The sequence below is a fragment of the Sus scrofa genome, chromosome 6 (genome assembly GCF_054392235.1).
Source record: "Sus scrofa isolate SSC_HxYL_T2T_F1_AM1 chromosome 6, Sscrofa_HxYL_maternal_Yorkshire_Landrace_v2.0, whole genome shotgun sequence".
Lineage (NCBI taxonomy): Eukaryota > Metazoa > Chordata > Mammalia > Artiodactyla > Suidae > Sus > Sus scrofa.
Genome location: NC_139388.1, coordinates 162774250 through 162786510, shown reverse-complemented (window position 1 = coordinate 162786510; position 12261 = coordinate 162774250). Strand labels below are relative to the sequence as shown.

General features: G+C 37.8%; 1 protein-coding gene across 8 annotated transcripts in view; it reads right to left on the bottom strand.

The window, feature by feature from the left end:
• The window catches only part of IFT25 (intraflagellar transport 25), a 63550-nt gene that overhangs the window by 50179 nt on the left and 1110 nt on the right, over positions 1-12261 (bottom strand). For 6 of the 8 annotated variants that reach the window (XR_014808236.1, XR_014808238.1, XR_014808237.1 and 3 more), the window contains exons 2-3: positions 9384-9451; positions 7750-7862 (exon numbers count right to left, since the gene is read on the bottom strand). Coding sequence is in view for 5 of the 8 variants with exons in the window: in XM_084965052.1 (XP_084821178.1) it covers positions 7750-7847 (98 nt within the window). In the remaining 3 variants the exon portion in view is untranslated. The remainder of the gene's footprint in view (positions 1-7749; positions 7863-9383; positions 9452-12261) is intronic. The other 2 variants (XM_013999368.3, XM_005665411.4) reach the window with 1 other exon arrangement.

The following is a 12261-nucleotide window of genomic DNA, read 5'->3' as shown; positions in this document are numbered from 1 at the left end:
CCACTGAGCAAGGCCAGAAATCGAACCCACAATCTCATGGTTCCTAGTCGGATTCGTCTCTGCTGTGCCACAACAGGAATGTTTATTCTTAACTACTTTAAATGTGCTATTTTTATTTTTATTTTTCTGCTTTTTTGGACTGTACCTGTGGCATATGTAAGTTCCCAGGCTAGGGGCTGAACTGGAGCTGCAGCTGCGAGCCTACACCATGGCCACAGCAACGCCAGATATTTAACCCACTAACCAAGGCCAGGAATTGAACCCATGTCCTCATGGTTACTAGCTGGATTAGTGCTGAGCCACAACAAGAACTCCTTAAATGTTTTAAATGCCATTGTAAATGGAATTTTTTTTTTTTTTTTTTTTTGGCCATGCCTGTGGCATGTGGAAGTTCCTGGGCCAGGGACTGAACCTGTGCCACACCAGTGACAATGCCAAATCCTTAACCACTATTCCACCAGGGAACTTCAACCCAGAGTACGTGGCAGTCACATTTCTTGGGGGGAAGGGCAAGGCTTGATGTGGGATCTGTTTCCAGACCATGCCACAGCGGTAAAAGCACTGATTCCTAACCACTACATCAGCAGGGAACTCCCTCGTAAATGGAATTTTTAAAAATTCCATTTTCCAAATGTTTCCTGCTGGTATATAGTAATACAATTGATTTTTATGTATTGACCTTGCTAAATTTAGTTTTTGGTAGATTCCTTAGGGTTATGTAGATTCATATAAACTGTGAACAAAGAAAAAAAAAATTTAGTGGCCAGTAGCTCTTATCTGTATATGTATATGTGTATACACACATGCACACACACACACACGCACGCCTAAAGAAATGGAAACCCAAATAAATATTATGAATAGTTCAAAAGGCTACTTGGTTACAAGATGTATGTTAAGAGGACTCACACCAAAACTTATTTTCCAGCTGCCATCTGGAATAGGAAGACCTTCCTCTTTGAGGAAATACCACAGAAGGGTGCATTCTGATCATTATCTTCATTATACTACGTCTACTGATTTTCTTCCGAATTTTTTAAAATTTGTATACAATTGTACAGGTTGCTTTCCCTTTACAACTACTATAAAATATCGGCTATATTTCCCATGTTGTTCAATACAGCCTTGAGCCTATCTTACACTCAATAGTTGGTACCTCCGAATCTCCTACCCATATTTTTGCCTCTCCCTGCCCTGCCCACTGGTAAACTCTAGATTTTTCTGTGAGTCTGTTTCTTTTTTGTGGTAGTCACTAGTTTCTTGTGCTTTTTATAGTCCACATATAAGTGACATACAGTACTGAACAAAGACGGTTTTGTTCTTTTCGATCTTTTTTTGTTTAGGGCTGCATATGCGGCATATGGAAGTTCCCAGGCTAGGGATCAAATCAGAATTGCAGCTGCCGGCCTACGCCAAAGACACAGCGATGCCAGATCCTTAACCCACTGAGTGGGGCCAGGGATTGAACCCACAGTCTCATGGATACTAGTTGGGTTTATTACCACTGTGCCACAAGGGGAACTCCTTTCCTTCCAATCTTTATGTCTTTTCTTGCCTTACTGCATTGGCTAAGACCTCCAAGACAACAGTGAATAGAAATGGTGAGAACTAACATCTTTGCTTTGTTTCCAATCTTAGGGGAGTAAGTATTTTTTTAATTGAAGTATAGTTGATTTAAAATATTATATTAGTTCCAGGTGTATAGCATAGTGATTCAAAATTTTTATAGATTATACTGCATTTAAAGTTACTACAGTTGTCGCTCAGCAGTAAAAAACCTTACCAGTATGCATGAGGATGTGGGTTCGATCCGTGGCCTCACTCAGTGGGTCAGGGATCTGACACTGACATGAGCTGTAGTGTAGGCTGCAGATGTGGCTCTGATCCCGAGTTGCTGTGGCTGTGGTGTAGGTCAGCAGCTGTAGCTCCAACTGACCCCTAGCCTGGGAACTTGCATGTGCCACAGGTACAGCTCTAAAAAGACAGAAAAAAAAAAGTTACTAGAAAACAATGGCTATGTTTCCTTGTGCTGTACAATAGAGCCTTGTTGCTTATCTATTTTCTATATACTAGCTTGTATCTCTTAATCCCATACCCTTATTTGCCCCTCCCAGCTTCCCTCTCCCCATGGTATCCACTAGTTGGATTTTTGCATCTGTGAGTCTGTTTCTGTTTTGTTACATGCGCTCATTTGTTTCACTGGGAAAGCGTTTATTACTTCACCATTAAGCTAAAAATTTTTAGTTAATGCCTTTATCAGACTGAGAAAATTCCTTCTTTTTTTAGTTTTTTGAGAGTTGTTATCATGAATGCATGGTGAATTTTGTCAAATGATTTTTCAGAATGATTGTATGATTTTCTTCTCTGTTGTTCTGGCAATATGGTAAATTACATTCAATCTGTATTCCTGTGATAAGGTGGTAAATATTGCATTCTTATGATATCCTCCATTTGCTGGATTCAATTTGTAGGATATTTATACAGTTTAATTTCTACAATCGATATAAGCTATTTTGATTTTTCTATTTTACCTTGTATCATTTTTATAGGTTGAGTTTTTCAAGGAATCTGTCCATTTCATCTAAGTTGTCAAATTTATTAGCCTATATTTGTTCTTGATATTGACCCTTTTAGAATTTCTGGTGATACTGCTTCTTTCCATTCTGGTACAAGCAATTTGCATTTTCTCTCTTTTTTTTGTTGTCAGTTTTGCTAGAGGTTTATTACTCTTTTCACAGGATCAATTTTTGTTTTATTAATTTTTTCTAACTGCCTATTTTCTATTTCATTGATTTTTGCTCTTACCTTTATCATTTATTGTCTTCTTTCTTTTGGTATTATTTGCTCTTCATTATCTAGCTTCCTAAGGTAGAAATTTAATTACTGGTTTTAAAACTATTCTCCTTTTTAATATAAGTATTTATGCTATAACTATCCCTTAAAGAATTGCTTTAGCTGCATACCACAAATGCGGCTATTTATTTTTTTCATTATCATTCACTTAGAAATATTTTCTAGAGCTCCCACTGTGGCTCAAAGGAGTTGGCAGTGTTTTGGGAGCACTGGGATGTTGGTTCAATCCCTGGCTTGACACAGTGGGTTAAAGATCTGGCATTGCTGTAACTGTGGCTTAGGTTGCAACTATGGCTGGGATCTAATCCCTGGCCGGGGAGCTGCATATGCTGCAGGGTGGCTAAAATTAAAAAAAGAAAGAAAAAAGAAATATTTTCTAATATCTTTTGTGGTTTTTTTTCTTTGACCCATGGGTTATTCCAAAGTGCTGTGTGTTTAATTTCTAAGTTTTGGTGTATTTTCTAGATGGCTTTCTGTTATTTATTTCTAAATTTAATTACATAGTGGTCAGAGAACATATTCTTTTCTTCTCCAGCTTAACTGAGATATAATTGACATGCGTCATCACGTAACTTTAAGGTGTACATACACAAAGTGTGATACGCACATATATTGCAAAATGATTACCCAATAAAGTTAGTTAACACATCCACCACTTCACATAATTACTATTTTTTTTGGAGAACATATTCTTTGAGATTTCAGTTTTCTGAAATTTATTGAGACTTATTTTATGGTCCAGCACATTTCAGTGCATGTTCAATGTACACTTGTTCCATGTGCTATTGTTGATTATAGTGTTCTATAAATGTCAGTCAAGGTGACTGAGAGTGTTGTATGGATCATCTAAATCTTTACAGATTTTTTGGTCTAGCCGATTTTTTTTTTTTTTTTTTTGTCTTTTTGCCATTTCTAGGGCCACTCCCACGGCATATGGAGAATCCCAGGCTAGGGGTTGAATTGGAGCTGTAGCCACCGGCCTATGCCAGAGCCACAGCAACGTGGGATCCAAGCCGCATCTGCAACCTTCACCACAGCTCAGGGCAACGCCAGATCCTTAACCCACTGAATGAGGCCAGGGATCGAACCTGCAACCTCATGATTCCTACTCAGATTCATTAACCACTGTGCCACGACGGGAACTCCTTCCTGGGTGTTTTTAATGAACGTGAGCAATATAACATCAAAGATATGTAAAGATGCACCAGGATTTTAAAATAACATATAACTAGATCCGTACAATTAAGTATAATAAAGCCATCAAAATAGTAGTTTCCTTTAAAATAAAGCCTTATAGCTATTAATTGTTAAACATTTATTATCTCATGTGTTAAAAAAAAAAAAGTCATGTAATTTTTTTTTTTTCCCCACAACTCTGAGGTAGTCAGGGAAAGTGGTATTATCCCCAATTTTCAGATGAGGAAACTGAGGCTCAAGTAATAACACATATATTCTTAGCCCAAAGTAACACATTCAGTTCACTTCCCAGGAATTCTAATAGGAAATCATTCTTCTCCATTATTCCAAAAGGACTAGTTCTCTCTCTCTTCTACTTTTTCTCTTAACTCTTTTTTTTTCCTTCTATAGAATTTTTTCCTCTTTCACTGACATGGTAAATACCAAAAAGCAAAAGTAGGGTCAAGAGGAAGTTGAAATATAATCACTTTTTAGAACTCCATTTCTGAGAAAATTAAGAATTGGAAGCACTGTCTATTAGGGGAAAATTTACAGCACTGCTTTCTCCAAAAAATTCTATGGTTACTTCCACTCAGATACACCAACTTATGAGTAAAGAGTAAATTTTAGGAGCTCCCATCGTGGCGCAGTGGTTAACGCATCTGACTAGGAACCATGAGGTTGGGGGTTCCATCCCTGGCCTCGCTCAGTGGGTTAACGATCCGGCGTTGCCGTGAGCTGTGGTGTAGGTTGCAGATACGGTTCGGATCCTGCGTTGCTGTGGCTCTGGCGTAGGCCGGTGGCTACAGCTCCGATTAGACCCCTAACCTGGGAACCTCCATATGCCGCAGGAGTGGCCCTAGCAAAGTCAAAAAGACCAAAATAAATAAGTAAATAAATAAAAAGAGTAAATTTTAGTATCTACCATATAAAGTCTAACTGTATTTGTTGGAAATGAATATGAATTAAAAGTCTCTGATGTGCTCTGTTCGGTTATCAGGTCAGTTAACCACTTTTATTCCACATCGTTTTCTGTACTAAGGGTTTTTATACAATCTAAAAAATATTACAGGAATTCCCCCATCATGGTGCAGCAGAAATGAATCCGACTAGGAGCCATGAGGTTGCAGGTTCAATTCCTGGCCTCATTCAGCGGGTCAAGGATCCGGCGTTGCTGTGAGCTGTGGTGTAGGTCAAAGACTTGGCTCGGGTCCTGTGTTGTTGTGGCTGTGGCATAGGCCAGCAGCTGTAGCTCCGATTAGATCCCTAACCTGGGAACGTCCATATGTCATGGGTGTGGCCCTAAAAAAAAAAGCAAAAAAAAAAAAAAAATTATGTACTTACTAATATGGACTGATAGATTCTAAAATATTCTCTGTTACGTAAAATACCCAATCTTAATGATTTATAAACATTCCCCCTTGAAAGAAAGGTCACCAAAAGGGTGTAAGGTAGATTGATCTTACCTTGGAAATTTGATCTATCTTCAAACAGAGACAAGGGGTACTTTTGGAAAGATGTCTATTTCTGGCCAACAACTTAAGAAAAATCTCTAAAGGTCTGTGATCCTCATATCAGTCCTCACATTTATATCTCTATGGCAGAGTGGGATAAATAACTATTATCTGAATTGCAGAAGTAAAAAACTAAGGAGGATGAAAACCACAGACATTAAGTTTTTTCTTCATATCTTAAATTTGGGAAACTGGGAGTTAAAAGAAATGAGTGTTAGTTTTGATTTTGTCATTTGCTTATCAGTGTGATTATGTCATTTTACTTCTCATCATCTTTGTTGTCATCTTTATACGAGATTGAAAATACTTTCATTTTGGCCTCTTATTCCCCAAGCTTACTGTAAGAGTCAAGTGATATAACATCTATAAAATTATAAAGCCCTGTGCAAATGTACCATAACAGATGCATATACGTATGTATAAATGTCTATGTGTGATTGTACGTATGACTAATCTTTGATGGTCTAACTCACAAGCTACTCAACAAATATTTTAAGAGACTGTAGTCAAAGATGAAAAAAGTCAGTCTCTGACTTCTAGATATTTCCAGTTGAGGTGATGAACATTAAAAACAAGTAATTATACAATAAAGGAATAAATAAGGTAATAGAGGTATATACCAAATTCTATTGGAGCCTAACAAAAAGGTAAGCTAATCTTACTTGAGGGAAAGGGACAGTTCAGAGAGGAGATAACAACTGGCCTTAAAGGAACAGGTCCAATTGCTGGAATTTTGTCCAGATATATGGACTTCACAATAGAACACAAAGAACCAGAAGATCTATGTCACAACAGGCTCTGCCTTCAATAGTTAAAACTGGTATTTGACCTCTTTAGACCTCTCTTACCATAAGACTAAATAAAAAGTTCAGATAAAACGAACTCATAATCCTTCCAGCTCTAAAATTATACCATTCTATGAGTCAAACTCAGGTCACTATACAAATACCAACAGAGAGAACTCAAGAGAGCAATAAAATAGCCAGAACTGTTTAAAAAAAAAAAAAGGAGTTCTTCCTGGATGGATTTGGAGATTATTTGCTTGGTGAAATAAGTCAGACAGAGAAAGATAAGCATGGTATATAACTTAAATGTGGAATCTAAAAAATAAAAGAAAATAGTATTACAAAAAAGAAAGAGACTTTCAGATGAAGAGAACAAACTGGTGGTTAGCAGTGGGGAAAGGGAAGTGGAGAGGGGCAACATAGGTCTAAGGGGACTAAGAGGTACAAACTTCTATGTATAAAATAAATAAACTACAAGGATGTATTATATAGCACAGGGAATACAGCCAATATCTTATAAATGGAGTAAAATCTTTAAAAATTGTGAATCACCACACAGTATATCTGAAACATATAATATTGTAAATCAACTAGATTGACATCAATCTTTTAAAAAAAGAGTTCTCCCATTAACTACTTTTTCTTGGGATTTAAAAGTCTGAGAATCCGGAGTTCCCATAGTGGCTCAGCGGTTAATGAATCTGACTAGCATCCATGAGGACACAGGTTTGATCCCTGGCCTCGCTCTGTGGGTTAAGGATCTGTCATTGCCGTGAGCTATGGTGTAGGTCGAAGACGCGGTTTGGATCTAGCATTGCTGTGGCTGTGGTATAGGCCAGCAGCTGTAGCTCTGATTAGACCCCTACCCTGGGAACCTCCATATGCTCAGGGTGCAGCTCTGAAAAGACAAAAGACAAAAAACAAACAAACAGAAAAAGTTCAGTTTAGGAATTATAAAGAAAAGGATCAAAAACCTAAATATACAGAACTGAATTAGTTCCAGGAATGGTACTAAAGTGAGTGGTTAGGTAATCTAGTTCACCAAATATTTATTAAACTATGCTTACCAGGGCTAAGTGCTAGCTGTTCTAAAACATATCTCAATACTTAGGTGGTTTACTGACCTAATATTAAGACTTTAAGGGAGTTCTCGTCGTGGCGCAGTGGTTAACGAATTCGACCAGGAACCATGAGGTTGTGGGTTCGGTCCCTGCCCTTGCTCAGTGGGTTAAGGATCCCACATTGCCATGAGCTGTGGTCGCAGACGCGGCTCGGATCCCGAGTTGCTGTGGCTCTGGTGTAGGCTGGTGGCTACAGCTCCGATTCGACCCCTAGCCTGGGAACCTCCATATGCCACGGGATTGGCTCAAGGAAAAAAAAAAAAAAAAAGACTTTAAGGAAGAAAGAATAGTAACTCTTACCCATCAATGATATTTTCAGGTGGGTGTTTTTCATCACTTGATGTAGCTAAAATCACTTCAGTCCCTTCAGAGCTTAAACAAAGATCAACTTTTTTCATCTTTAAATGTTGAACCTGCAAGTAAAACAGTAACAAAACAATAACAACAAAAGCAACTTTTTATTCTCTGACCTTTAGCTGAGAAAAGAAAGAGAGAGAAAGTCTGTTGCCTAGCACCCATCTTAACAACCAAGCTATTCAACAAGTGGGAGGGATTCTAACATGCTTATTTACATAAGTCAACTTCTGATCTCTCCCAGGGATAGTCTGTATAAGGGTATTTTTACTACTCTACTCTACAACCCAAGTCCCTAACACTTACATAATTTTTCTGCTTCTAGAATTAAAACCCCTCAATAATTATACAGAAACAGTTAATAAGCTAAAGTGACACAAATTAGTTGGTAAATTTTTAAAGTATTTATATTGCTATATTTCTGATATGTTAAAAAATGTGGCGCATAAAAACAGATGCTTTGTAACTGTTTCTCTATATGCTTATTGATTGAAGTAGCAAACAATAGTACTTAAATCTTAAGAGATACTTTTTTTTTTTTTTTTTTTTTGTCTTTTTGCTATTTTTTTGGGCCGCTCCCGCGGCATATGGAGGTTCCCAGGCTAGGGGTCCAGTCGGAGCTGTAGCCACCGGCCTGCACCAGAGCCACAGCAACGCGGGATCCAAGCCGCGTCTGCAACCTACACCACAGCTCACGGCAACACCGGATCGTTAACCCACTGAGCAAGGGCAGGGACCGAATCCGCAACCTCATGGTTCCTAGTCGGATTCGTTAACCACTGCGCCACGACGGGAACTCCCTTAAGAGATACTTTATCAGCATTTTTTTTTGAGCAGAAATATGAAATAAGAGAGCAGACAAATTTTTTTTTTTTTTTTTTTTGCCTTTCTGCCTTTTCTAGGGCCGCTTCCCGCAGCATATGGAAGTTCCCAGGCCAGGGGTCTCATCGGAGCTGTAGCCTCCGGCCTACACCAGAGCCACAGCAATGCGGGATCCTTAACCCACTGAGCAGGGTCAGAGATTGAACCCGAAACCTCATGGTTCCTAGTTGGACTCGTTAACCACTGCGCCACAATGGGAACTCCTTTTTTTTTTGGCTACGCTCATGGCATGTGGAAGTTCCTGGGCCGGGGATCCAACCTGTGCCACAGCAGCAACCCGAGCCGATGCAGTAACAACACAGACTGGATCCTAAACCTGCTGTACCACAAGAGAACTCCAATTGTTTATCCATTTATTTTTTATTTTTTTATGGATGCACCTGTGGCACGTGGAAGTTCCCGGGCCAAGGATTCAACCCAAGCAGCAAGCTGCAGCTGAGGCAATGCTGGATCCTTTAACCCAGGACACGGGGCTGAGGATCAAACCTACAGCTCTGCAGGGACCCGAGCTGCTGCAGTTGGATTCTTAACCCAATGTACCAGGATAGGAACTCCAATTTTTAAATTCTAATTCAGTCATTTGGTCCATGAACTTAAAGGCATCTCTGTTGTAGATTTAAGTTTGAAAAAAAGCATCCTGAGAAGATACTGTTGAGCTGACAGAAGGAAGACTAGAGAAAGAGTACACCAGAACTCACCCTCCTTGATCTGCAGTGATAGGGCACAAACCAATAATGCAGATGCAAGGCGACCGGGCAAGCTGTATCTACAAAGAATTAAAAGATGAAGAATGTTTGGAAAAGGAAGAAAGACTTCCAATACACAAACTAAGCCCCAGTTTAACTTTTTTAAAAAATAAAACTATTTCAAATAAACAAACAACAAGCTATAGTGGATGTCTTACATTAAACAATTATGTACCTACTTCACAGATTTGAGAAATGTTAACATTTCAGTATGTCCACTTCAAATTTTTTTTAAAGAAATAAGTAGCTCCTGTCTTTATACCCTTCCTTGCCCAGTGGTAACAGCTATTCCGAAACTGGTGAATATCCTTCCCATGTTTTTATACTTTTATCATATATGGATCAGTATGCACAGTTCTTTTAAAAACTTAGATGTTGTCACAGTGTACATATCCCTTGCTGCTTGCTTTTTTTTTTTCAATATTATATCTGGATTTGGAATTTAGACTGTACTCCCAACATAAACAATCTTAGTGTTTCCCCTATTTTTCTTTTTGTTAGAAGAATTTATATAAGATGGGTGTTATCGGATCCTATAAGCCCAGTAAAGTGTTTATAGCATTTTTACTATTTCAAGTTCAATAAGTCTCTTTCGGCTTTCTATATCTTCTTGAGTCAATTTTGAAATTTATATTTGGAGAAAACTATCTATTTCTTCTTATTTTGTATATTTATTGGGATAAAGCTCATTTTCTATTATAATTTTAAAATCTAGTATTTAGTATTAAAAGCTGTGGCAAGATTGAAGGAAAAAGGCATACATGATAATATGATTTTATTTCGCCTTTTTTCTTGCCAATCTTACACAGCTTTTAATACTATTGATACCAGAGAACTGCTGTTGCTTGAACATTGTTAACTCTTAGTTTGAAGAGAAAAAATACGGTGAATTCTTGGAAATAGAGATTGATGTACTTGGATGTTAATTCTCAACAAAAATTCTAAAATTGCTAAATTTCATCATTAAAAGCATGTCCTTGAAAATCTAAACAAGAAGGTAGTAAAACTAGAAAGCAACAGTAACTTTAGTACATGTTATACCAAATCTATATATTTCTTTTTGTTTGATAGAGTTACTTCCTATTACTTCTGAATGCTCTGAACACTTCAAGAAAATTTCAAAGCATCTCAGATAACCTGTGGACTAGATGAAGAAATGTGGGATAGGTGACAGGCAGTACTTGAGGTAGATTGTTTATAATTCTTGGAATGGCTATCCTCAAAGAATAATGATTAATGGGACAAAATGAACTGTGGAAGACCTTTATCCTTATCCCATTCAACATTTTCATTATTAAGGATAGAAAAAGTTTGTTTTATCAGTTTTGCAGATGACACAAAGCTGGGATATCAGCTAATATGCTAGAATTAGCACACAAGAACTGAGCAAGCTAGAAAAATGGGTTGCAATGACTAAGATACTGAATAAGGATAACAGTAAAGGCCTGTACTCAGACTTAAAAAATCAGGAGTTCCCACCATGGCTCAGTGGAAATGAATCTGACTAGTATTCATGAGGACAGAGTTTCACTCCCTGGGCTCGAACCGTGGGTTAAGGATCCGGCATTGCTGAGAGTAGTGCAGGTTACAAATGCGGTGTAGGCCAGCGGTTACAGCTCTGATTTGACCCCTAGCCGGGGAACCTCCATATGCCCCCGGTGTGGTCCTAAAACAGACAAAAAAAAAAAAAAAAAAAAAAAAAAAATCAATCACATGAAGAACGGTTTAGATCAGGGATTGGGAAACTATTGCCTATAAGTCAAATCTAGCCTGACACCTGTTTTTGTATGGCCCATCAGCTAAGAATGCTTTTTACATTTTAAAATATTTTTCAAAATCAATATAGTATTTTGTGGCACATGAAAATCATATGAGATAGGAAATTTGCAGCTTTGTGTCAATGAGTAGGTTTATTGGAAATGGCCATGCTCATTCATGTATATATTGTCTGTGGCTACTTTTGTGCTATAGTGACAGAGTTGAATGTTTGTGACAGACTCATAAAGCCTAAAATATCTATTATCTGGCCCTTTAGAGAAAAACCTTGCCAATCCTTCATCTCTATGTGTAAAATATAGAGGATTAGTTGATTGCAAAGTCACTATAAGGCAAAGGAATGTTATTTTAGATTATATTATTGGAGTTAAGAAGGAACCACCTTCTATCGAAATCTTTGAAAACCAACTAAGGGCCAGACACTGCACTAGTAATGCAAAGATACTATGTCGTCACCTTTGACTACAGTAAATCTAAGACAAAGATGGTGACCAAGGCTTGGTTTTTGCCTTCAAGCTCAGTGTCAAGGAAGATGGACAACCATGAAACTAGTAACTTAGTATGTTACATGCTAATAGTGAACCACACCTAGAATACTCTGTTCGGTTCCAATTAGCATATTTTAAGTAAGACACTGTCAGGCTTTACATTGTTCAGAGGAGTGCAAAAATTTCATGATGATATATAAGCTACATTAAATGGAGGAAGTTGAAAGAATATTGTTTCAAGGAGAGATAATTTAGTGAGAGAAATGTGACTACAAGTTTTAACATCACAAGTCTTCAAATGTAAAAAGTATTAGAATTTTTCACTAATAACTGATGATAATAACAGGGAGAAATGCACTCAACAAATATGAATTCCAGAGTTCTCTGTGGTGCCATGGATTGAAGATTTGGCATTGTCACTGCAGCAGCTTGGGTTGCTGCTGTGGTATGGGTTCGATTCCTGGCCTAGGAACTTCCACATGCTGCAGGCATGGGCAAAATAAATAAACAAACAAACATGAATTTTAAGCTGGATGACATCATAGATATAAGAAATTTCTAGCAAA